Here is a 27,302-nt window from a genome sequence, read left to right on the forward strand (position 1 = left end):
AAACCGGCACTGCCACCAAACGAGGCCGCAGGCCCACCTGGCCGCCAGAGCATCCCGGGCACCCCTCCGTCCAGGTCTTCAGGGACGGCACATAAGCTCGGGGAAGAGAAGGTACCCCGACTTAGCTGCCCCAGCTACGTGAGCTCATCTCCGACACGAAGACACAGCGCAGACAGCCTCTACACGGACGGGCATTCTTGCTGCTACGACACAGCCAGCCCAAGGCGGACCTCTTTGGGACCCACCGCCTTCAGGTGCTTCGGTGTTTCTGCGGCTCAAGGGCGCTAGGCAGAGTGCGCCGTGATCCACGCTCGTCTCGTCGGGTGTGTGCACACGAGGCTGTGCGCCGTGCCCACAGCGTCCCTCCTGGGCTCGCTCTTTCTCGGGCAGACATCACTTCCGTGAAGGGCTGGCTTGCTGATCAAGAGCATAAACCCCTGGCACTTCGCCCAGCTCAGATCCCGGCACAGCCACTTCCGGGCTTTGCGTAACCCTGCCAGGTCGCCTCCTGTGTCCTGTGAGGGTTACAGAAGTTAAAATACACACAGAGTCGAGATCAGCCCTGGCATTCAGTGCTACCAAGCAGCAGCTATTATTTGGCCAAAATCTGTGCTGCAGGCTCGTCTCGGGGAAGTTGCAGAGACGATGGCTGATTTTGTGATTTTGTGCTTGAAGGACTGTGCTCATCAGCCTCCATCAACAGTATTACAAACATGCCCTGCAATTTATTTCTCCCCATCTGAACATTCACTTTCAAATACAGGTCAGCATTTCAGGTGTAACCTGGGGAAAAAGAGCTTCTTCTGTGAGGTGTAAATGCCCAGCTACTACAAGAACTCTTGATGCCTGTACGGCCGTTAATAATAAAATTCAGAACTTTCAAAAACAAACAGGGAAATAGATCAGCAGGATACAAAAATAAACAGGAGCCCATGAGCTGGGCAACTGTAGTTAGAGCACTGTGTTCTGTTTTCCTTTTGCTATTTTATTCTATTTTTTTAATTGAAGTATAGTTCATATACAATGTTATATAAGTTATAGGTGTACAATGTAATGATTCACAATTTTTAAAGATTATACCCCATTTAGAGTTCTTTTAAAATACTGGCTACAGCCCCTGTGCTGCACAGTATATCCTTGTAGCTTGTTTTATACCTGACCGTTTGTGTCTCTTAATCATCCACTTCTATCTTGCCCCTCCCCGTTTCCTCTTCCCACTGGTAACCTCTAGTTTGTTCTCTCTATCCAAGTATGCTTCTTTTTTGTTATATTCACTAGTTACTTGTATCTTTTACATTCCACATATAAGTGATATCATGCGGTATTTGCCTTTCTCTGACTTATTTCACTTAGCATAATACCTTCCAAATCCACCCATGTTGCTGCAAATGGCAAACTTTCATTCATTTTTATGGCAGATGGTATTCCATTGTGTATTTTTTTTTTTTAATTTTTATTTATTTATTTGTGGTATGCGGGCCTCTCACTGTTGTGGCCTCTCCCGTTGCGGAGCACAGGCTCCGGACGCGCAGGCCCAGGGGCCATGGCTCACGGGCCCAGCCGCTCCGCGGCATGTGGGATCCTCCCAGACCGGGGCACGAACCCGCGTCCCCTGCATCGGCAGGCGGATTCTCAACCACTGCGCCACCAGGGAAGCCCTCCATTGTGTATTTATACCACATCTTCTTTATCCATTCATCTGTTGATGGACATTTAGGTTGCTTCCATGTCTTTGCTATTGTAAATAGAGCTGCAATGAACATTGAGGTTCATGTATCTTTTCAAATTAGTGTTGTGAACTTTGTGTTATCTGAGCCAACAAATGTTTTTTAAAGGTTTTTAATCCAAGGCAGAATAATAGATAATACCATAATTCTAATAGTTGAGTATTATTTGATGTACTGGTACCAGCATCACATAAAACCACCTTCAAGAGCTATACTTCATTACTTATTTAATTCTACTTAGGCCAGGAGTCTTTCAAGAAAATGTCTTATTTGCAAATTTTCATGGCTGAGGATTTTTGATAAGATTCTAACAATTTAACATTCATTTATTGATCATTTGACCACAATGTATAATAAGCGTGCCTCTAGGGCTTCCCTGCTGGTGCCATGGTTACAAATCTGCCTGCCAAGGCAAGGGACGTGGGTTCAAGCCCTGGTCCGGGAAGATCCCACATGCCGCGGAGCAACAAAGCCCGTGCACCACAACTCCTGAGCCTGTGCCCTAGAGCCCGTGAGCCACAACTACTGAGCCCATGAGCCACAACTACTGAAGCCCGCGCACCTAGAGCCCGTGCTCCACAACAAGAGAAGCCACCGCAATGAGAAGCCCGCGCACCTCAACGAAGACCCAACGCAGCCAAAAATAAATAAATAAAATCTATTTTTAAAAAAAGAAAACAGTTCTGAACTACTTTAAAAAATAATAAGTGCTTCTCTAATTTTCAGAAATAAAGGAAAACGCAAACTTACAGCAACTTCCCCATGTTTTGCACGTTCCCAGTAATATATTTGTTCTGCTTGTTTGAGGAGACAGAACAAGGCCACAAAGTGGGCTAAGAGAACAATTCTCGGAGAGTCTGTCTGTCAGACGCACCCAACACAGCCGCTCCTGGGGAAGCTCCTGAAAGCAGCCTCGAAACAGGCAAAAACTTCCAACGCCTCCCCTGAGTTCTCACAGTGTGGGTGACAAGCAGCCACTACAGCTCCTATCAAATGACAAACACAACTGCAGCTGAATCACGGGGACAGAAGAAATGTCCCGGGACGGCAGGCTGGGGTGGACCGGGGAGGCCTGGGCCGCGGAGGCTGGCCACCCTCCCTGCTCCTGCCTGCAGCCCCCAGCCTTCACCCCTCCCTCCTGACAGCCACGCCCTCCGAAAGCACTAGCTTTACTGATAAACACGGGAGCATCTGAGACAGAAAAGGCCTTTTGTTACTCCACCAAAAAAACCTCACAAAACATTCTTTTCCCCACCAGCACTGGCAAAACCGAGGGCTCTCAGTCTACCCCATGAGTGGCCTGGCCCCCAGACACAGCGGGGGCACCTACACACCACAGGTCTGGGGCCACTTTCCTCCGCCAGGCCTGTTCTCCAAGACAGAAGGGCTTTTTTTTTTTTTTAATTTATTTATTTATTTATTTTTGGCTGCGTTGGGTCTTTGCTGCTGCGCGCGGTCTTTCTCTAGTTGCGGCGAGCGGGGGCTACTCTTCGTTGTGGTGCACGGGCTTCTCACTGCGGTGGCTTCTCTTGTTGTGGAGCACGGGCTCTAGGCGCACGGGCTTCAGCAGTTGTGATGCGCGGGCTCAGTAGCTGTGGCGCATGGGCTTAGCTGCCCCGCGGCATGTGGGATCTTCCCGGACCAGGGCTCGAACCCGTGTCCCCTGCACTGGCAGGCGGATTCTTAACCAACTGTGCCACCAGGGAAGCCCCCAGAAACGCTTCTGATGCCTGGGTTCAGGCATTTGTGGAAATACAAGTGGCCCTTCAACAATGGGGAACCAAATAAATATCATGAACCCAGGAAAAAAAGCGAGGTCCCAGCCCCACAACCTCTTTCAAAAAGCGCGATGAGAAATCATAGCCAAACCGGAAATCGAAACTTCTAACGTAGGCCACTGAAATCAAAAGTTGTACATGTAAACGCCAGTCAGTGGCCTTCTAACACTATCCACCGTTCCGTCACGGGCCCAGCCCGTGCTCACGAGGGCATGGGGGCGAGGGTAGTAGGCCTCATCCTCTTCTTGTCGGTGCCTGCTGTGCTGTTTCACTCGTTCTTCTCTGTGTGGGTGCTACCCAGGCGTGAGGGGGCCAGTCTGCATCTCACCCTGGCCTCCGTGGATGGCGTCCCAGGGCAGCGTCGTGGGGGGGGCACTCTGCATACGGGGGGCACTGAAGTTCAGTGCCTGGGCGCCCACGCAGTGGTGGGGAGAGCGGAAAGGAACCCACTAAACGCCCGGCCTCCCATCCGGGCTCCCCAGCACCCAGCGTGACCTGGGCCTTAGCTTCCTGGCTTGCAAAACGGAGGTGATAAAAATACCAGCTGCGTGACGTAGTTGTAGGAAATAAGAGACAAGGCCCCCAAAGCACTCAGCAGGTGCCTGGCACACCCCTGAAGCCAAGGTAATCCCTGCTATTCACACAGGCAGGAGCCCCAGGAAGGAAGGGGCCGTGAGTCAGCAACTGGACGCCCTCAGAAAACACTTCCAAAGCCAGCTTTCCTTAGGACACCACCCTGATTTCTGAGAAGACTGCAGCAGGGGAGGATCTTAAAGCACAGGGGCCCCTAAAATTAAAAGAAGCGTCCATGACAGAGGGAAAGGCGGCATGAAATAAGGTGTAAACAGTGTAAAGACTTTGGTTAAGGAGTGGCAGGTCCCTATTAGCTCCACAGCCCCTTTTCTGCACCAACCGGTCCTCGGACATTGGACAAATAACTTCCTATGGCTGTCTCCTCATCTGAAAGAGAAAGAGGCTGAAAAGATGGATCTTAAATCCTGTTCTACTTTTACCGGATCACACCAGACTCTGTGTGTCCCTGCGACGTGGGTACCTGCAACGGATATGCCGAGTTTACCGACACCTGCTGGGCTCGGCAATGAAGAGTCTCCAGAGCTGAAGGATATGCTCCTACAGTGGTCCGACTGGTCTCATCTTTGCTGCAAGCAAACCCAGAGAGGTCAAAGCTAAGCCTTACTTTGCTCATAGGTCCAAGGCTATTTGAGACAAAAGAATGGGAAACTGGGCAGTGGGCAGCTAAGCTATTTCAGAGACCTGAGACCAGCCCACAGAGGCCAGGCCAGCGTGAGGGAAGCCACCAGTTCACACCCACTTCCTCCTGGTCCAAAGAACAGATCAACCACTGTTTATGAAATGCTTTGCAGGAGATACACTCTCAGCTTGGCCTTCTCTTGGAACAGAAATACTAGTGTGGGGTTGGGTTCGGCTTGGGCTGAGCAGGAAGGCAGATCTCAGAGAAGAGCTGGTTTTGAAGGCTGGGTGAAAACAAGGGGGTAAGTGGCCGAGGCAGCTGTCACCAGGCTCCACGCGTGAACTTCTTTCCGAAGGACGCTGCTGAGGAGACAGAGTGAGCCATTAAATTTGTCTGTTTTATGGCCAAGGCTAAAAGCTTATCATCTGGGTCTTTTCTTCCCAGATCCTCTCTCCAAGCGCCCTGCCTTTCCAGCAACACTTCTGTGACACTGGCAGAGAAATCAACAAAATTTTCATTGCCAAATTATCCACATGTGTGTGCATAAAGTCAGCTAAGAAAAACAAGAAACAGACCGTTCTCTTCATAAGCATTTAAGAGCTAACTAACTAGTTCGCTACACAGAATATCTCCCAAGTCTGTACATGGAAATGTAAGTATCTCGACAAATGTAAGCTAAAATAAATGGTGTTGGGTCAGCTTGATGTTCAACATACACTGACTACAAAACCCAAACATCCTCCTCCTATAGGTGGTTTACCCAAGAGGTGAAAATTTACGTTCATACAAAAACCTCTATGTGAATGCTTACAGTGACTTTCTTCATAATCACCCGAAACTGAAACAACCCAAATACCCTTCGACTGGTAGGTGGATAACCAGCGATGGTACATCCACACAGTGGAACGTTACTCAACAATTAACAGGACTGAACAACACAGATGGATCTCAAACGCATTAAGCAAAAGAAGTCAGACTCACGATGCTCCATCCTGTATGATCCTAGAAAAGACAACTAAAGGGACTTCCCTGGTGGTCCAGCAGGTACGACTCGGCGCCCCCAATGCAGGGGGCCTGGGTTCGATCCCTGGTCAGGGAACAGGATCCCACATGCACGCCGCAACGAAGAAGCCCGAGTGCTGCAACTAAGACCCAGAACAGCCAAAATAAATAAAATAAATAGTAAATAAATAAATATTTAAAAAAGAAAAGACAAGACAGCTATAGGGACAGAAAACAGATCAATGTTACCGAGGGCTGGGCTAAGTAGAGGAGGTGACTCAGAGAGACCAGGGATTTGTTTTAAATGATGGAAATGGTTTGTATTTTGGTTGTGCTTGTGTTACACAACTGTATGTGTTTATCAAAACTCCTATAACTAAAAAATTAGGGTGAATTTTACTGCTTATGTGCAAACAATCAATAGACCTTACTTAAAACAAACCAAGATAATCTACCGAAACCCAAAAACTATGATATAGGCAAAACTTGTGAATTTTTAAGCTACAAAGCCAAAAGCTTTTAAAATTCATGTGGGAGGAAAAACTCCAAGGTTTACCTAGATAGCACATTAAACGTGAAATTGCACGTTAAATAGCATTATACTGTCATTTAAAGAACAGAACAGGTGAAAAGTTCTGAGTCAAGGTTGTGGCATATATAACAGAAGCACGTCTTTCCAGAATCATTTTTTGGAACCGAAGATGAACAAGAATTATAAATCAATAGTCCTTATACCCAGACATAACTATAATTCAAAACATACATGCACACCCTATGTTCACAGCAGCACTATTCACAATAGCCAAGACATGTAAACAACCTAAATGTCCATCAACAGATGAATGGATAAAGAAGATGCGGTACATATATACAATGGAATACTACTCAACCATCAAAAAGAATGAAATAATGCCATTTGCAGCAATATGGATGGATCTAGAGATTATCATACTAAGCAAAGTAAGTCAGAAAGAGAAAGACAAATACCATATGATATGGGCTTCCCTGGTGGCGCAGTGGTTGAGAATCCGCCTGCCGATGCAGGAGACACGGGTTCGTGCCCCGGTCCGGGAAGATCCCACGTGCCGCGGAGCGGCTGGGCCCGTGAGCCATGGCCGCTAGGCCTGTGCGTCCGGAGCCTGTGCTCTGCAACGGGAGAGGCCACAGCAGTGAGAGGCCCGCATACCGCAAAAAAAAAAAAAAAAAAAAAATACCATATGATATCGCTTATATGTGAAATCTAAAGTATGATACAAATCAACATATTTACAAAACAGAAACAGACTCACAGACGTAGAGAACAGACTTGTGGTTGCCAAGGGGGAGGAGGGGTGGAGAGGGAAGGATTGGGAGTTTGGGATTAGCAGAGGCAAACTGTTATAAATAGGATGGATAAGCAACAAGGTCCCTATAGCACATGGAACTATATTCAGCATTCTGTGACAAACCATAATGGAAAAGAATATGAAAAATATATACAACAAGGTCCCTATAGCACATGGAACTATATTCAGCATTCTGTGACAAACCATAATGGAAAAGAATATGAGAAAAATATATATATGTGTGTGTGTAACTGAGTCACTTTGCTGTACAGAAGAAATTAACACAACATTGTAAATCAACTATACTTCTATAAAAATTTTTTTTAATAAATCAATAGTCTTCATCTTTGTTTTCGGCACTTGGAAAGTACCGTGCCACTTCCTTCTGGCCGCCATGGTTTCTGATGAGTTATCTGCTGTCATTATAATCTTTTTTCCTCCTTTGACTGCTTTCAAGATGTTTTCCTTGTCTTTAGCTTTTGGAGTTTGGGTTTCTTTGGGTTTATCCTGTTTGTGATTCTCTCAGTTTCCAGAATCTTCAGGTTTATGTTGCCAGATTTGGAAAGTTTTCAGGCATTATTTCTGCTCTTCCTTTTCAGCCCCACTCTCTCTCCTCTCCTTCCAGGACCCCAATGACACAATGTTAGGTATTTTATTCACAGGTCCCTGCGGCTCTGTTCATTTTCATTCTATTTTCTCTCTTTATTTCAGATCAGGTAAACTGATGGTTCTATCTTCCAGTTCCTGGTTTCCTTCCTCTCTCTCCTCCATTCCCTCACTGAGTCCATCCACCAAGTCTTTTACTTTGGTTGTATTTTTCCAGCTCAGAAATTTCCATGAGGTCTTCTTTTGATCTATTTTTCTGAGCCTCTCTATTTTTTCTCATTTGTTTAGTGCGACCACAATTGCTCACTGAAGCATTCTTGCACATGGCGGCTTTGAAGACTTGGTCGGAAAACTCTGACATCTCTGCCATCTTGGTGCTGGCATCTATTCATTGTCTTTCTGGATTCAGTTTGAGATCTTCCTGGTTCTCGTACGATGAGTGATTTCTGACTGAAACCTGGACATTTTCATACTGAGTTATGAGACTCTGGGTCTTACTTAAACCTTGCATTTTAGCTGGTTCCCTCTGACATCAACTCGGCATGAGCTGAGGGGCCAGGCAGGCACTGCCTCTTCTCTGGCAAACGTCCAAGTTTCCCACGTAGCCTCCCATGGCACCATGAAGTGGGGCAGAGGGGGGCTTGTTACCACCTGCCGGACATGAGAGCCCACCTCCCTAGCAGGCCTTCTCCAACACCCCCCAGTGGGGGAGTTGGGGTGCTTCATTACCCCAGGCAGGGGGGAAGCCCCGGTTCCTGCAAGGCCTTCTGGATGGGTGTGGGTCCAGCTTTTCCTGTGTTTTGGCTAGAGTACAGCAGTTAATGTCTAAAAGGTTTCTATCTTACTGTGCAACCTCTTTCTTGGTTCTCTGGTGAGAGAGTAGCCTTTCTGGTCTTGTTTTGTCTGTAGCCTTTGGCATCTCTAAATTTCTGGCTTCTTGAGCTCCAAGTCTGGGATACATGAGGTATAAAGAAAACCCAGGGAGCTCACCGCTGGGTCACTCTTGGGATCCCGAGGTCCCTGGGCAGTCTGACCTCTTCTCTCCATCTTTCAGAGTCTTCTTATGTTTGTTTTGTATGTAATACCCCAAAGATTTTAGCTGTAATTAGTGGGAAGAGGAGGGGAAAGTCCTTCCGCTCCAGCTTTTCCCAGAAGCAGAAGTACCAGCTGCTCTTCTTCATCTCTAAATAGACTCTTGTAACATATCAAAGTCAAGAGAGAGAAGCGTCTCCAAAGAGTTGTTTCAAGGGCACATATAATTAACATCAGGAACCAGTACCTCCTCACCAGGCATACACTGGCCTATTTTTGGCTGCATTATAGGGCCCAAGACAATGACATTTTTACACTGATTTTATCATTCAGAGTCAATACATCATTAAGACAGTAAAACTGCGAACTTCAGCCACTCCAAATCGTTCCCATTGCTTTCAATGATTTCATCCAGCAAAACTTAGCTTAAAAAGGAAATACTGCAGAGTAAAATGCTAGTCTGTGGCGAACATAGAAATGAATACAACCCAAACTTCCCTCCAAGAGCTTGTAAGTCAGAGGAAAGACAAACGGGGAACCAAACAGATAAAAGGCAGAACACAGCAAGGCACACCAGGTCACGTGGTAGAACATTCTGGAGCGAGCAGAAATCTGGCCCCACCACGACTGCGTCACAAAGTATGTGACATGGGCAGATGGGACACAATTCAAGTCGGGGGTCTCCAGGAGAGGGGACAGTCCCGGAGAGAGCGATGCCACAAGCAAAGGTGAAAACAGAGGAGGACAGGGCACGTGTGACAAATTCCAAAGAGCACCTTTGGCTCAGTCCTGCGGCACCTGCTGACTCCGTACCAGGAGGACAAGAGGAAAGGGGCCGTGAGAGTCTGTCGTCACAGTGACGAAGCCCTCATTCTAAGGATAAAAACTCCTTTAAACTCATGTATGTACACATGTGTACATGTGTGTAAAATTTCTTTTTCACAAAGAGGGAAGTTCTGTGAAGTCTCAGCGAAGTGAGAGGAGAGGAGTTCAATTAGGAATCATAAAGTTTCCATTCCTCCTGCGAATTTAAAGACAACGGAAGCATGGAATTATCGCCCAGAGACATTGACATGATGCAGGTATTAGTTCACAAATGTGGTGGACCTCAGTTCGTTAAAGTCTCCCAAATCGCACCACAACAGTGAGCCTTAAAGACCTCCTCCCACCCACCCCCAGAATTCCCAGCACCTCCTCCAGGGAGACTCCAGGCGGACCTCCCAGCACATGCAGCTGCGCCCTGGCAGCCTTTGTCCTCTGAGATCTCTCAGTACAATGGCTCTCTGTCCACTCTGCTGAGCCCAGACAGTAGATTTTCTTCCACCTACCCTAATACCCACATTCATATTCAGGTCACTGTTTTTGCTCAAGAAAGCAGAGGAATTCTACAAATGATGCCTTGACCCCAGAGGGCACGCGCTCAAAATCTTCAGTAGTGCTAAAGATGTGACCCACCCACAAAGAGGTCGGCCTCCCACAAAGACGTGGACCACCCACAGAGACACTGACCCACCTACCAAGACACGTACCACCTACAACACAGGCTTTGCAGGCTTAGCTTCCAGATCCCAAACCTAATCTAAGATTTAATTCTTTCCAAGAACTGTTTTTCAGTAGGAGCCCAGGCTAATCTTAAATCCAGGCCCCAGTCTAGCTCTGGGTGGACACCCAGGAGAACTCCCGAGAGCTGCGTGTCAAGTTTAACTGAACCAGGAGTCTCCTCAATGCCTAAATGCTAAAGTCTTCGGGGAGTTTCTAAAACTCCAGGAAGACTTTTAGAAAAGTACTTTCCTTTTTATGTGACCTAAACCAGGAGTCAGCAAACTATTTCTGCAAAGGGCCAAGGTGAATGTTTTTGTCTTTCTGTGCCCTATGGTCTCTGCTGCGGCCACTCAGCTCTGCTGCTGTAAAACACTGGGTGGGCGGGGCGCCAATAACAGTACGTAGGGCAACGGTGAGGCCCAGGTCAGCCACCAGGTCTGCAGAAAGGGGAGGTCATCCACTAGACGACCCGTGTCCCACCAATGCTGCTTGTCAGGATTAGGACCTCAAAACCCACTCAGCAGCTGCACTAATGAATTAAGAGAGCCGGCTAAAACCCGAGTCCTCCACCCGCTGGCTCCGTGCACACTTTGCACGGGCTGTCCACCCACCTGTGCGCCAGTCTCGCGAGGCTAAACACGCAGCCCTCGCAGGCCGGTCCAAAGCGTCAAGAATCGGCCCTGCGGCCCCTGGCAAAGACGGCTCTTCTCCAGGCGGGTCCTCAACGCTGCCGCCTCTAACAAGCCGAACGAAGCCCACTCCCGACACAGCATGCCCTCCATCCCCCGGCTCCAGGAGCAGCTGCCTAGAAGCGGGGCCGGGGCTGCGGCTTCCACGCAGAGCAGGAGGGTGACCAGGGCTCGCGGGCCTCGGACGGACACTCCGTGTCATCTGGCCCCTTCGCTCATGCACCGCCCCACGCCCCGCAGGTGCCCCCCCCCAGGACAGCACAGCCGTTCACAGGGTGGAGGCTCTCGGTCCTGCACAGGAGGCCCGGGCCTCTTCGCTAACTTCACGGCGTGAGCAATTACATTCCCCTCCCCCGGGAACCGCGATTTCAGGACCCAGAAGTGCAGCGCATCCTCTCCGGCGTCGCACTGAAGTCGTTCAAGGGGAAGATCTGAAACCAAGTGCTCTGAATCTCATCTCTCTTGGAGCCGCGAAGTTTGTGCTCATTGGTTACAACAGCAGTAGGAAACTAAGGCCCATACTGGGAGTGGAATGCTGCTGTGAACCAACGTAGAAGCGGCTTTGGAATCGGGCGACGCGCAGAGCCTGGGAGAACTCGAGAAACTTGGCGGAACCGGCTCCAGCCCCATCGACCGTCACACTCCCTTGGAAGCAGTCCTGTGCCAGCTGACTAAGCTAACTACCCAAGAGCCCAGCACATCTCCTCTCCGCGCTCTGGCCCACTCACCACTCCGCCGGCGGGCTTCAGGCGGCAGCACTGTTGCCCGGAAGGCCGTGCCAAGAGCCAAAGGGCTACTCTGACGCCTCGCTGTCATTTTTGTTATTCAACACCCTGCCACCCCACCCACGCCAAGTGACCAAGAGCAGCGATCAAAACCCTGCATCCTCTGGCGGGTCCCCATCCTTCTGCCTCAGTTACAAAAATGAAAATGAACGCAGCTTAGCAGACACTGTGGAATATAAAGAAAGTTTAAGGGCAAGGCAAAAGGAGGAAAAAAGAGAGAATCCCCTAAAAGTTAAACTTTTGCATTTCCAACCGGGATTCCCGAAGAGGCAAAGACTCAGACCTGCCTTTTCCCTCCAAGCTGCACATGACCCCACCGTCCTTGAGGAGCCAGGCACAGAGGTGGCCCGTGTCACTGCTGACTCTGGGCCTCGGCCCCCCCTGCATGTGTGTACACAGGAGGTCAGCAACGTGGAGAGGGGGCCTGGGGCCCCCAAGGCCCACACTCAGGGTTCCGGGAAGAAGGCGGCAGCCCGGACAGCCAGGAGGTGAGTCACTGCCCCCGGGAGCCCAACAAGATACCAAGGACATCTCATCAGCCTTATTACAAAATCCGCTGGCAGTCAAGGATCCAGCTGCACCATGTCCTTGGCACCGAAGAAGAAAGTGGTTGCTTGACATTACACTGCTCCTTCATACCTGGGATGCCAAGGCACCTGCTCTGACACAACGGTCAGCTCCTGTTCCAGAAACACCACGCCACGTGGTAAAGGTCAGCTTCGAACAGCAGCCACCACAGGGCTCCGGGTTTGGGTCCCCCAGCTCCAACCCTGCATTACCCTCTCATAAACCAAGGACAGCAGTGAGGCCCAGCCAGTCAACCAAAGGAGCCTCAGGACCAGCCTTGTGCCAAACAGGCAGACGCATCGTGTTAACGTGGTCTGATTTCTACAGCCCTCGTTCCGTTGCTACCGAATGCTTAGTGCTGGAGGGTCAGCTTAGGTAAAGGATCTTAGAGGAACTTCACTCACTCTGAAGCCTGGAGGTGGAGAACAGAGCAGGGAAGGTACACTTGTACCTGGGAGACGCCGTTTTCACAGCATGTTTTCAAATAAATTAGTCAAGATGTTAACAGCCATAACAACAAAAAAGACGGCAGCAGAGAAAGCAGGAGGGAGGGAGGAGGGGTAGACGTCCAAGAGCAGCCTTCATTAATTCAGTTTTAAATACAAGGTGAGTTATAATCCTGTTTTTTCAGCTGACTGGTGCACCCAAGTGAGCAATTTTAAAATTCTGGACCAGACCTTCCAGTACACATATCACTTTTTTAAGTGCAGACATTTAGGGAATTCCCTGGCGGTCCAGTGGTTAGGACTCTGTGCTTTCACTACCATGGGCCCAGGGTTCAATCCCTGGTCAGGGAACTAAGATCCTGCAAGCCGCATGGCACAAGCAAAAATAAAACAAAACAAAACAAATAAAAAACTTAAGTGCAGACATTTAAAAAGTCAGACCTTAAAGTTTCAGGCTTTCAAAAAGTCAGGCTCATTGCAAACGGGCCATACTATTTACAGTTTATTTACTTGCAGTACCTTATTCTTTTTCATGGGGAAGGAAATATATTATTGTAACATTCTAACGTCAGTGTAATTATTGAGTTTACACACTGAAAGCTTGAATCAAGATCCTCTGATATACTGTACTTTTGAAAAAACACAAATATACTACATGCACTAAAAATAATCATTACCCATCTTAAAAATGCTTCTACAGACAATCACTTCAAAACCCCATAACACACATGAGCCTAGATCACACGGCTGATAAGTGGAAAATGCAGACATGCCTGGCACTGAGGGAGGAGACCTGAGTTCTGCTTCCTACTTTGCTGCCTAAACCCTCAGGGAGTTCAGAGCCTCTGTTTTCTCTTTTGTAAGGACAGGTAATTTACACTAGCTCTGCTCACCCCTCAGCAAGGTTGTTGTGGATAGCAGCTGAGATCCTGTTGGTGGGAGCACTTCAATGCCTCTGGTTGCCACTAGCTGGCTGGGCTGGGGTGCTCTGGTACACAAGTCACCAGCACTCTCTGGAGCCCTGGATTGTCGCTAAGATGCACCCAGTGGCTGAACGGTTTCCCAACCAGCAAAGGAGTCAAGTAAGAGGGGCCAAGCGTGGTCCCACACTGACTAGGGGCCTGATCCCGGAGATGCGGACACCTGTGGAGCAAGGGCCGGATCCTGTGTGGGGCAGGAAACGCCTGCCCTGGGGGACTCCGGCCCTGAGGGACCCCTGCCCTGGGGGACGCTTCTCTCCGGCTGGAAGCCCCTCACCCCTCACCTGCAGTGTCCCAGATGGAGATGTTGTAGGAGCGCCACTGCTTCAGGTAGAAGGCACCGCCCACCGTGCTGACCGTGTCCGGGAAGCGCCGCTCCATGTACCTCTGCAGCAGCGACGTCTTGCCCACGTTCATGTCCCCCAAAAGTACGATCTTCCCGTCGGGCTTCCTCATCTTCCGGCAGGAGGCACCTCTCCCTTTTTCCCGCGCCCTTCTGGCCCGTGCGCCCGGGGTGCGGCTGCAGCAGCCGGACGCCTCGAGGCTGCTCAGACCCGAGACTCGCGGAGACTCGGACTCGCGGGCACCCTCTCCTCCGGACGCTTGGGAATGCGGAAGAGGAAGCGCGTCTCCGCGCTGGGCTGGAGCCTGGGACCCAGCCCGACGGCCACCTCGGGCGTCCAGACCGCGGCGGTCTGCACCAGGTCCAGGGCGCCCCGGCCCCGCCCCCGGCCCCGCCCCCCAGACGCCCGGCGCCCCGGGCCTCGCCTCGGGCCCCGCCCCCCAGACGCCCGGCGCCCCGGGCCTCGCCTCGGGCCCCGCCCCCCACGTCCCGCCCGCGCCGCGCGCTGCGCGCCGCGCGCCGCACCTGACCCCCTCCCGCACCTGTGGACCTGGCTTCTGGGCGGACCCGCGACCTTTCCCCGGGGCGGGCGGTGCTTTCCGCCGCGAAGCGATCGGAAGACTCGAGCAGGTGGGAGCGCCAGGTCGGTCACCGGGTCGGGGCGGCTGGCGGGGAGAGCGGCGTCCCAGGAGGCAGGTCCGGGGTGGACGGAGCGCAGGGACGCGGCCCGGGCCTGCTGACCTCAGAGTCCCGCGGGGGATGCGCTCCAGCCCGGCCCCCCAGGCTCTCCTCCTCCGTGGGTGCCAGTGTGGCCCCGGGGCCGGGCGCACGGAGTTTTTCTGGAGTGAGCGTCTGCGAGGACCCGTCCTCTGACTGTTAGTGATAAGGACGGAGGGGCGCTTGCTAGTGTCGTTTTTGTTTTGTTTCGTTCACTTCGTCAAGAAGACGATTATGCTGTTTTATATTTGAGAAGTGGACAGCCAACGCCACTTAAAACTTTGGAGTGAAATTTTGACTTTGGCAGATGCGATGACGACTAACGAAATCTTTCCATCTTACTTCTTTCACAAAGTGAACCTCGAAATGCTTCTGACACACTCGGCCTGTGGGACTCGGTACTTATTTGAGACAATGGTGATGCTCTAGTGTGAACACCGGGGGGCGCTGTTTGCCGAGGCCGCGCCGAGTCCTCGGGTTCCCTGCAGAAGTCGGGGGCGGCGCGCTGAAACTCAGCCGCGCGCGGGTGCGGTGAGGGCGTCGCGGGTGGGGAGGACCGGCCTTGCGCAACTCCTGCCTTGCTCCGTGTTTCCTGCCCCGCACATCGGAGCTCTGCCCACCGTTACTGCCCACCCCCTCCCGAGCTTTTTACAGGACCTCTCCCACCCCCTTTCCCTCCAAGTCCTTACCCTGCTTTATTTTCTCACTGCTCTGTAATAGAGTTACGCTGCTTATTCCCCGTGCAGTATCCCTGTCTGAAAAGTAAGCTGCATGAGGAAGGGACTGTTTCTGTTTTGCTCCTCACTCGGCCTGGTGAAGAGTCTCCAGCACATAATAGTTGCTCAAGAAAGCTTTGAGTCAGGACGCAGTGGATGAATTCACCATCTTTGTGAGGCCAGAAGGGATTTCGGGCAAACGTCACCACCAGCCCGGCTCCACACCGTGCTCCTCTGGTAGTTTAAATTTCCCTAGGGAGAGGGAGCGTCTTTTAAGCTGCTTCTGTATCCCCCAGCTCACTAGACCTTTCTGGGCTGCTCCCTCATTCAGTAAATCTGTGGACGTGAGCCCATGAGGGCGGGGCTTTTTGTTCCTTTCTCTGGTGTCTCCCAAGTGCCTAGAACTGGAACGCAGCCCCCGCTCGATCAGTGTGTGTTTGGATAAACGTGTTGGTTTGCTGAAAGCTGTCCCCACTTGAAACACTGGTGTTTTCTAAGCCGGATTGGAGGGGCAGTGCTGATCCCAGCACCCAGCCCGCTGCCTGGCACGTGGCAGAATTCACTCAGCAAGTTTGTTTTAAAAAAATTTTGTTAATTGTCCAGCACTTTGAAAAACTAAATTTAACCAGGAGAACGTCTCCATATCAAATTTCAACCACTCCTAAAAACTGCCTTGAAGACTGATTCCTTTTCAGGAAGCAGGACTGAGGAAGAAGTCAAAGGTTAAAAGTCTGTTTAAACTAGCCACTGTCATCCCGAGTGCAGTGTTTTTTCTGCCTGCATTTAAACCACTGACCTAACAGGGTAATCCTTTTACCGATCGATTGCTTAGATGAAAGGTGCCCAAGGCCAAGAAAATTATGTAGTTCCCTTTTTTTAAAAAATATATTTATTTATTTTTGGTTGTGCTGGGTCTTCATTGCTTCATATGTCTAGTTGTGGCAAGCGGGGGCTACTCTTCGTTGTGGTGTGGTGCGCGGGCTTCTCATTGCAGTGGCTTCTCATGTTGCAGAGCACGGGCTCTAAGGCATGTGGGCTTCAGTAGTTGTGGCTCGTGGACTCAGGAGTTGTGGCACGCGGACTCAGTAGTTGTGGCACACGGGCTTAGTTACTCCGCGGTATACGGGATTTTCCCAGACCAGGGCTCGAACCCGTGTCCCATGAATTGGCAGGCGGATTCTTAACCACTGCACCAACAGGGAAGTCCCTGTAGTTCCTTTTTAAATAGATGCAAACTGAACAATTCTGGGACTGTCCACAGTTACAATAAAGGAAATAAGCGAATGTGGTTGCTTCTGTTGGATTTTGCAAAGTGGCTTGGGAGTTTATAGGTACTTTGTTGTGGAACAATTCTATCTTTTAAAGTACTTTCCTCTTAAACAAACAAAAAAACCCTGGCTATCTACATGTCTTTGTTCATCAGATAGGAGTTGAAGAGCTAAGCTCTAAGCCCTGACCTAGGGCTAGAGAAGTAAGAGAGACAGCCAACAAACTAAACAAGCAAAATATATAGTGTCCTAGACAGTTATTAAATGTTTGATGGAGAAAAACTGAGCAGGGGAGGTGGATAGAGAGCGAGGCCTGGGGATGGATGCAGGGGTTCAGTTTTGAACAGGATGTCTGCAAAGATGAAGTTTCTGGAGCATTAGAATGAGGTTAGGCGTTAAACATGCAGTTATCTGGAAAAGGAAGGGTTCAGGTACAGAGGGCAGTGAGTGCAAAGGCCCTGAGACAGAAGCCTTCTTGGTGGGCTCCATGGGAGTACAGAGCAGGGAACAGAGCAGGTGAGCTGGACACCAGGCCCATGAGGAAGGGGGGCGAGTGGCCAGAGAAGGTCATTAGGACCTGTGGTCATGATGAGGGCTGTGGCTTGTACTCTGAACCAGGTGGAAGGGTGCCTGAGGCCTCTGAGCAGAGAAGAGACATGATGTGTCCTAATACCTTCCTGCTGTGCTGAGATGGCCATGGCAGGTGCAGGGAGAGACATCAGGGAGAGACAGTGGTGGCTGGGGTCAGTGGGGTGGCAGAGAGGAGTGAGCAGCGTTGCTTACATTCTGGATGTATTTTGCAGGTGGAACGTACAGAATTTGGTGTGGATTAGATGTGGAATAAAAAGGGTAGGAGGGGGTGGGAAGGGAGAGGGAAAAGAAGGGGGAGAGGGAGGGAGGGAAAGAGAGAAGAGCCAGGAGCTAGCATCTGGACAGGTGGGTACCACATACATCTTGCTCAGGTCTAGAGGAGCAGCCGTCCATCACTAGAGCGAGGCTTCCCGACCTCAGCACACTGACGTGTTGGACCTGATGATTCGGTTGTGGCAGGTGTCCCATGGATGTTCAGCATTGCCCCCTGGCCTCTACCTACCAGACAGGAGGAGTGACACCATCACACCCCCCATGGTGACAACCAGTCAATGTCTCCAGGCATTGCCAAGTGTTCCCTGGGTCAAAATTGCCTTCAGTTTAGAACTGCTGCTCTAGAATAATACCGATGCACTTTAGGATTTATCATTAAATGTCTTAGAGGGCTTCACTGGTAGCACCATGGTTAAGAATCGGCCTGCCAATGCAGGGGACACGGGTTCGAGCCCTGGTCCTGGAAGATCCCACATGCCGCAGAGCAGCTAAGCTCATGCACCGCAACTACTGAGCCTGCGCTCTAGAGCCCATGAGCCACAACTGCCGAGCCCATGTGCCACAACTACTGACGCCCACGTGCCTAGAGCCCATGCTCCACAACAAGAGAAGCCACCGCAATGAGAAGCCCCTGCTCGCCGCAACTAGAGAAATCCTGCACGCAGCAACGAAGACCCAATACAGCCAAAAATAATAAATTAATTAAATAAATTAATTTATTAAAAATAAATAAATAGAATAAATGTCTTAGAAGTGAACATCACTCACTAGTTATTTTGAAACATATCTAATGAGATATTTATAACTGTGGAAATCTACTATTTGTCCCACATAAAATAGTGACTACTATTTATTAGTCGCCTACTATGTATTGGGTTCATTACCTATAAATCTCTCAGAGTGTTAGGAACTTTCTGAGTCATGCAGCTGGCTCGTGGCAAAGGGCATGTGTCTAATCTTTTTTTTTTTTTTTTTTTTTTAAATTTTTTTTATTTTTTGCAGTACGCAGGCCTCTCACTGTCGTGGCCTCTCCCGCTGCGGAGCACAGGCTCCGGACACGCAGGCTCAGCGGCCATGGCTCACGGGCCCAGCCGCTCCGCGGCACGCGGGATCCTCCCAGACCGGGGCACGAACCCGTGTCCCCTGCATCAGCAGCCGGACTCTCAACCACTGCGCCACCAGGGAAGCCCACATGTGTCTAATCTTGAGGTCTTACCCTGTGCCGTGCAATGTGGGTCACGTCCCCAACATTTACATCCATAAAATACTGATTCCCCTCCCTTTAGTTCACATCTACAGAACCCACATCTACTTAAGAACAAAAATGATTCCTAGAGAAGCTGTTGTCCTCGAAACGGTCCACCAGCGGCTGAAGATGCCCCCCTCAGGGTTGATAGAGCAGGCTGGGCTGTTATGTCCTAACAGTACGTATCCTAATATACGTATATATATATATATATATACACTCTTTTTCAGATTTTTGTCCATTATAGGTTACTACAAGATACTGAAAAAAAAAGGAATTTCCTGGCAGTCCAGTGGTTAGGACTTGGTGCTTTCACTGCTGTGGCCCGGGTTCAATCCCTGGTCGGGGAACTAAGATCCCACAAGCCTCTAGGCAAGGCCAGAAAAAAAAAAAATAAAGATACTGAATATAATTCCCTGTGCTTCAATAGATTTAAAAAATTATGTTTTGTTTATATGTATAACTGAAACACTTTGCTGTACACCTGACTCTAACACAACATTGTAAATCAACTATAAACTTCAATTTAAAAAAAGAGAAATTAGGAAAAAAAACTCTATTGGTCATTAGTGGTTTTTCTTTGGTTAGTTGCCTATTTATAACTCGTGCACATTTTTCAGTTAGGGTGCTACTATAGTTTTGACAGTCTTCAAAATTAAAAATTGAGGGTCATATGTATATTATATGTAAATAAATTTCAAATATATATAAATATAAAACATACATAAATTATAAACATGTAAATAAATTTCTGTGATAGATACATATATAAAGCTTATATGTATATATTTGTTTACATAACTATGTCAACCTTGCTTATGGTGGGTTTTTTTGTTTGTTTGTTTTTTGCAGTACGCGGGCCTCCCACCGCTGTGGCCTCTCCCGTTGCGGAGCACAGGCTCCGGACGCGCAGGCACAGCGGCCACGGCTCACGGGCCCAGCCGCTCCGCGTCACGTGGGATCTTCCCGGACCGGGGCACGAACCCGCGTCCCCTGCATCGGCAGGCGGACTCTCAACCGCTGCGGCACCAGGGAAGCCCTGGCCACTTTTGAAGTAAGTGACTCTGGTTAAATATTCCTAATCGTCGTGCACTTTGGTTTCCTCATCTATCAAATGTGGACGATCCTGTCCCTCTCGGTGTTGTTGTGACGTTGATCCTCTGCACAGGGGGTGCACAGTAAATGTCAGGTCCCTCAACCCCTCCTCTGTGGGACTCCCCTCAATTCAACCAGCACCCCCTTGGCCAGCACCACCCACAGTCAACAGGATGAATCAGGCCCTGCAGACTCCAACCTTACCCCAGCTTGGGCAGGAAATCGTGGGTATTTATCGAGTCTGTTTCACTTTTCATTTTCCAACACCCGCCCCACTCCAGAGTTTCTGCTCTTCTTTCTCTTCGAATCCCCTTCATCCTCTTCCCTGCCCAGAAGTCAAGTTGATGATCTGAGGGCCGCATCCCCAGCTGTGCTCCCAGGGCTGCACCTGCCAGAAGGCTCACATCCCACCATCCCGGGCTTCGGAATCAGTGCCTCTGGACCCTTGGCAGGGCTGCTGGGGGAACCAAACTTACAGAAAGGCTGTTAGGCTGAAACATCTACACACGGATTGCAGGGAGAGGGGTGCCTAATTGAGAACATTGAAAATTTCCTTCAAATGCTTGGAAAGAGTAAAACAAAATATTCAAAGCTGTCATGATGGAATAACTGCTATACCGGCTGGTAGTTTATATCAACAGTCTGCCGAGGCCACTTCTTAGATTTCAGAAAATATTTTCATCTAATTCAACACTGTTGCCTTCTAACAGCTCATTTTCCACTTATCGTAAAGATGATCCTAAAACTGCAAAGCAAATTGAATGGAATTTTATAGAAATGGGAGTAAAATCAGTACAACCTCCCCAAATGGTAGATTTCTGACAAAAAGAGAATCTTCTAAAATATAAAGCGTGTGGTGGCGGTCAGCACAGAGGGGAGATCACAGATTCTGTCTTCGGAGCCATTCGCCCGTCTTCCGCCCTCTGCATGGACACTGCTCTCCCTGCCCTCAGTCACACACGCTTCAGGGAAGTGTCAGAATTATTCCTGCCCACACGTCACATGACTGGTCCAGGATCGGCGCTGCAGCACCTTCCTTCATGGTTCCTTCCAAGCCATTCCATTCTTTCTACCTCGACTCTACTTGATCCACGTCCGGGTGGTCCCGTAGGTAGAGACCCCCAAACTGCGGCTCATCTGTTCTGTCCCGACACTGGTTGCAGGATGTCTCAGTCCAGGATGCGGGTCTTTATGTTTCTTTTCCCAAACAGACCGCAATTTCCTTGGGGACAAGTGGCTGACTTCTTTTCCCTGGAGTATAGGTTTGCCCGGGCTGCTGTAACAAGTACCACAGGCCGGGTGGCTTAAACGGCAGACGTTCATCTCGCGATTCTGGAGGCTGGACGTGCGAGATCAAGCTCGGCCTGGCTCTGTGGGGCATCCTGGTGCTGCTGGCAGAAGCCCTGTGCCCGCTGCCCTGTCACTGCCACAGCGTTCCTTGTGGGCTGAAGTCTGGACACAGGGCGTCTTCCTGCCTCGTTTCTGTAACAGATCGGCTTGGTCTGTGCTTGGCCTTCTGACTGATCTTCAAGTCAGGACCTGGTCGCACCCCCGGAAGGACTTTGAAGGAGCTTCAGGACAAAGAAAGAAGGGCTGGAGGGCAGCACTGCTGCCGGGCTCTGTCTTCCTCCACCAGGCCTCAGCCTCTGCTTCCCTGGGGCCACGGGCCTGGCTGCAGGTGTGGGTATGAGTGCAGATGGGGTACAGGTGTGGATGTGGGTGTGTTAGTGTGAATTCAGCTGTGGGTGTGGGTGCAGGTGTGGTGCAGGCATGGGTGTGGGTGCAGGTGTGGTGTAGGTGTGGCTGCAGGTGTGGTGTAGGTGTGGCTGCAGGTGTGGTGTAGGTGTGGGTGCAGGTGTGGTGTAGGTGTGGCTGCAGGTGTGGTGTAGGTGTGGGTGCAGGTGTGGTGTAGGTGTGGGTGCAGGTGTGGTGCAGGCATGGGTGCGGCTGCAGGTTGCTCTGCACATGTGGCTGCAGGTGTGGTGTAGGTGTGGGTGCAGGTGTGGCTGTGGGTGTGAGCCGAGCAACTCCTCTGGTTTCCACCACACCTCCATCTCTGCTCACAGGCGGAGAAGCCCCTTTTCGCTCTGAATGGATGGTTTCACCTGGGCGATCCTGGACATAGGACGCCTCTTTTGCTTTCCTCTAAGCCTGGGGTCCTTAGTGTCTGGCTGTTCCCTGCAGTCCTAGTCAGGTCTTAGAACCTGGTTACAGGGAGGGTATCCCTTGGGCCAGGCCCCAGGTCTCAAAGCACCAGGCATCTAGACACAGGAACTCTCTGACCCCACTGCACACCCACTGACTCAGAAACTCTGGGTGGGCCCCGGTCTGGGGTTTTCTCAAGCCCCCCAGGTGAGTCTGAGCAGCTCAAGCCTGACACCGCTGCTAACACCTGGGCTGATCTCACCAGCGACTCCGGCCTTGGTCTCTCATCAGCAGACCGGCCACTCCTGCTCTGTTCACAGGCAGGGCAGCGTTTGCTCGGCAGGTCAACATCCCCTCTGACGTTGCCCCAGGCCTGGCGATCATCTGCATTCAGACATTCCTCGGTCCTTCCCTGTAATATAATTTTGGGGTTTAACAGCTCAACTAACTTCCTCTTGCGAAACAATGTGAACTTCCCCAACCAGACAGAACGGGAACTGAAGTTAGTTGCTTTCGATTTTTCAGTAACTGATCAACCTTTTGAACTTTTTTGAACTTTGTACGTGAAAGTCTCTTCCAAATTGTGTTCATCCGTCCATTGTCACCCCTTCAAGCTCACCGTCTGTGGGCGTCTCGGCGGAGAGGAGAAGAGAGGGTTTGTCATCCTCTGGGAAAGCATCGCTTTTCCTGGTCTCGTGTGGATACGCCCACTTGGGGATGTTTCACTTCCCACCGTGGACGTGACTCATTTTCTCATCCCGGCTGGACGCTCCGCTCCATCTTCGGGGCCGCCGTGCAGACTGCTTCCCTCCCGCCCCGTCCTCTCCAGGTCACAGAGCTCCTTAGCGCTGAGTCATGCCGCCTCCTTCAAGGAGCCTGCTCCTCTGTGCTCCTCGTCTCCAGTGACCCATCTAACCGTCACTCAGTCTTCCAACGCATCTTTGGCCTTTGACCCTGTTTCCCGCTTCCTTCGTTGTGAAAATCCAGCCCGTGGCCTTCCCACCTTCTTGCCTACACGGCCTCCCCAGGACCTACCCTTGATCATGGGGGTTTGCTTTTTCTAAAACATTTTGATTGGAGTAGAGTTGCTTTACAGTGTTGTGTTAGTTTCTGCCATACAGCAAAATGACTCAGTTATACACAGGTAGGTACATATATCCACTCTTTTTTAGGTTTCCTTCCCATTTAGGTCACCGCAGAGCATTGAGTTCAGTTCCCTGTGCTGTACAGTCGGTTCTCTTAGTTATATTTTATACATAGTGTCAATAGTGTATATATGTCCATCCCAATCTCGCAATCATCCCACACCCCCCTTTCCCCACTTGCTGTCCATAAGTTTGTTCTTTACATCTGTGTCTCTATTTCTGCTTTGCAAATAAATTCATCTGTACCATTTTTATAGATTCCACATATAAGTGTTATTATACCATATTTGTTTTTCTCTTTCTGACTTACTTCACTCTGTGTGACAGTCTAGGTCTATCTACATCTCTGCAAATGGCACTATTTCGTTCCTTTTTATGGCTGAGTAATATTCCATTGCACGGGGGTTTGCTTTTTAAATAAATTGGCCATATGTTTAAGTATCCTATAAGTCTTCGTGCCCTGAAACTTCTGTTGCATATAAAGTTACCTAGGTTTCCTTGGAATAGAACTTGGGCCGCACTGGAATCAAACCTAAATCCTGACAAGAGTAGGCATGTAAAAACAGACCTTCTTTTTTGTTGTTGTTGCGATACACGGGCCTCTCACTGTGGGGCCTCTCCTGTTGCGGAGCACAGGCTCCGGATGCACAGGCTCAGCGGCCACGGCTCACGGGCCCAGCCGCTCCGCGGCACGTGGGATCTTCCCGGACCGGGACACGAACCCGCGTCCCCCGCATCGGCAGGTGGATTCTCAACCACTGCGCCACCAGGGAAGCCCCCAGACCTTCTTAAAGACTCTAGAATTTCTGATGGTCTGAAAAATAAAGAAGAAACAATGACTGTGTTGGAGCTACAAGAAGATGGCGACGCCCATTTCAGGATTTTAAGCCACTGCTGTAGCTGGAGCCCTTAAGCAACCATTCAGTCTAATCTCAAGATTTCATAGTTCCTGTAAATTTCTTAGATTGCGTCACCATGAGATTCGGAGGCCTTACAGGGAGGAGACAGTCAGACGTTCCCGTTCCCACACGTGGGCAGAGACGGGGCAGCACACAGCTGTCTTCAGGGTCCAACGTGGGGCATGTTGCCAAACCCAGGACACCCCCTGGAAATCAGGATCGCTGAGTCAGTGGTGGGGCCCGAAAAGTTAACAAGAGGCAGGTCAACAGGAGGAAAGAAAGCAGGTTTTATTCACACGCATGTGAGTGTGTTCAGATGAAGGGCCCCCTGAATCGCTGGCTATAGGGGTTTATATACCAACTTACTAGGGGAAAGGGAGGGGAAGAAAGGGCTGCTATGGGGAGACAAATGAGCTTTTAGGGGGCCACCTGGGAGGTGTGGCAGCTGTGATAATGTTTCTTTGTGCAATCTCTCATCCCTGTGTGAGGGGTCAGTCTCCTTCCCCCAAGAGGGAATAAAGTGCTGCCTTTAGCCAGATAAAGGAAGCTCCAGAAAGGCTTCTCTCTGCATCGGCTGTATCTCAGCTGTCTCAGGTTAAAATACTCTTCATACCCTCTCCGTGGGGCTGAGTGGGTCCCTCCAGAACCAACAGAGACTTTGCTTAGGGTTTGACCTGAAGGACCACTCCTCAGGGGCGTCGGCTCCAGGCTCAATGAGTTGGCTAAATAAGATCTTGATGCCTCCAGAAGACCAGAGTTTCAGCATTTCCTTGCAGAAACAGGCAAAGATTCCTGCGCTCTGTTCTGTAACTTACTTTTCGTTTCCAAGGCTTAATGATAACATACTTGCTGTGGACTGAATATTTGTGTCCCCACCCCCAAACTCATACGGTGAAATCCTAACCCCACGCACGGTGTTGCTGTCAGGAGTTGGGGCACTGGGGGGACGATTGGGTTGTGAGGGTGGAGCCCCCATGAATGAGATTAGTGCCCTTATAAAAGGGACCCCAAAGAACTCCCGTTCCTCTTCCCCATGTGAGGACACAGTCCGGCAAACGAGGAAGTGGGCCTCACCAGACACTGAATCTGCCAGCACCTTGATCTTGGACTCCAGCCTCCAGAACTGTGAGACATACACTTCTGTTGTTTATAAGCCATCCAGCCTGTAGCATTCTGTTATAGCTCCCTGAATGGACTAAGATAATACGTTTTTTAGACTACCCACGGGAAATAAATGTGTTTTCATTTCCCAAAGGCTTACTAGAGTTTTGGACTGCAATTGGAACAGATGGGAATCTGAAAACAGTGCTCTCCTCCTGTGAACCCACCAGAGGTAGGAGGGCTGCCCCTACCCCGTTGGCTTCCACCCATCTTTAAAGAAAGGCACCATGCCACTAAAACTCCAGTTTGAGACTCTCATCACTTATATTCAGTCATTCATCCCAGTGTGGCTCTGAAGTATTTTCGGATGTTAGCTTATCAGATTTTCAGTCCATCCCATGGCTGCCATATTTACCTTGTCTTCTACCTCTCTTATTTGATTTAACTCTCTATCTGTCTGGCTCTAACTGACCATTGGTAACTGTATATTAGAAGAAAGAATGAGAAAATCTTTTTCCAGGCACTAATCTTTTAGAACCACATCTGAGAGTCAGTGAGGAGAGATGCTCAGATCTGCAATCCAATTGCTTTTTATTCTTTACATGAGCAAGTTCTTTTTATCGCACCACTGGACAAATATTTCCATAAGAGATCCAGTTATAATGATTAAGGAACTAATTCTAACTTCAAGCTACTTGAATAAATAGTAACATGGGTCTCAAATAATTTAGGGAAACTGTAAAGAGCTATTTATAACCTGAAGCTAATTTTAACAAATTACATACCACTGGACTGAGTCTTAGGTTTTAAGAAGTGGGCAAACATAGTAGGGTTCTACTTAATTTTTATTGTTTTGTTTGTGTTTTCCTGTATTTTTCACATTTTCTTTAATGAATACACATTACTTTTGAGAAGAGAAAAAGCAGATCTAAACTTAAACTTAAATTTGAACCTGGGAAAATAGGATGGACGTTTATGGGAAGGACCAAATGAACAACTTAAAATTCATTGTTTACTTTTAATTGCAGTTATATTTCCTTGCACCATTCAGAGTGTTTACTGGTTTGGGGATCGGGGGTGGAAGAAAAGTATGGTTAGTGAAGTGTATTTAAATTGCCATATTACGGTGCTAATATTCTGAAGTGTCACTGCTCTTAGGACTTTGCTCAGCACTTACACGACAATTCTTAACAACTACTGCTTGATGAGAGTGAAAATATTAAAAATATAGGTTGAAGCATATGAAATTGCCGGCGTTTGAGCTTTTGTGAGCTACTTTGGTAAATTCACTGTACATTTCTTGAGTGCACAACTGGAGAAGTTTGACAAATGTGTTCAGGGGTGGGACCACCGCAGTCCAGATAATGGCATGTCCGTCACCCCAACCCCTCCTCGCGTCCTTGTCACCCTCCTGCCCGCCCTCCAGTGCATAGATAGCCTACCATTTGTTCTCCATTCACCTGATGGGTATTTGGGTAGTTTCTACTCCGCTACTACAATAGCGCTGCCGTGACCGTCCATACAAGTCTTGGTGTGGACAGATGCTTTCATTTCTATTGGGTAAAAACCTGGAAATTGAATGGATCATACGGTAGGTACATGTTTAACTTAAAAAAAAAAAATGCCAAACTGCTTTCCCACGTGCTTCTTGAGATTTACGTTCCCACTGGCAGTGGTTGAGAGCTCTAATTTCTCTGCATCCTTCTAACGTTTGGTGTGTCGGTCTTTTAAATTGTGCTCATTTTCATGGGTACACAGGGGAACTGCACTCTCGTTTCTGTTCGTATTTCCCTCCTGATGTGGAGCATCTTTTCGCGGCTGTTATTGCTACCCGTAGATCTTCCTGGATGAAATGACTGTTCAGGACTTCCCCGGTGGCTCAGTGGTTGAGAATTTGCCTGCCAATGCAGGGGACATGGGTTCCATACCTGTTCCAGGAAGATCCCACGTGCCGCGGAGCAACTCGCCCCATGAGCCGCAACTACTGAGCCTGCGCGCCTAGAGCCCGTGCTCCGCAACAAGAGAAGCCACCGCAGTGAGAAGCCCGCGCACCGCAACTAAGAGTAGCCTC

At 49.6% G+C, this 27,302-nt stretch overlaps 1 protein-coding gene and 1 long non-coding RNA gene across 3 annotated transcripts in view; one reads left to right on the plus strand and one right to left on the minus strand.

Moving 5' to 3' along the window:
- RAB20 (RAB20, member RAS oncogene family) overlaps positions 1-14,234 on the minus strand; it is a 30,050-nt gene extending 15,816 nt beyond the window's left edge. The window contains exon 1 of the mRNA XM_059041938.2: positions 13,977-14,234. Coding sequence (XP_058897921.1) covers positions 13,977-14,148 — 172 coding nt within the window. The 5' untranslated portion in view covers positions 14,149-14,234. The remainder of the gene's footprint in view (positions 1-13,976) is intronic.
- Positions 14,235-14,514: 280 nt separating this feature from the next.
- On the plus strand, positions 14,515-25,352 carry LOC136792774 (uncharacterized). 2 transcript variants are annotated; one of them, XR_010837157.1, is made up of 3 exons: positions 14,515-14,665; positions 19,699-21,750; positions 21,797-25,352. It is a non-coding gene; the product is annotated as an uncharacterized lncRNA (long non-coding RNA). The 2 variants fall into 2 exon arrangements; XR_010837156.1 differs by having other exon boundaries at positions 14,520-14,678.
- Positions 25,353-27,302: the final 1,950 nt, after the last annotated feature.

Source organism: Kogia breviceps, chromosome 16, assembly GCF_026419965.1.
Source record: "Kogia breviceps isolate mKogBre1 chromosome 16, mKogBre1 haplotype 1, whole genome shotgun sequence".
Classification (NCBI taxonomy): Eukaryota; Metazoa; Chordata; class Mammalia; order Artiodactyla; family Physeteridae; genus Kogia; species Kogia breviceps.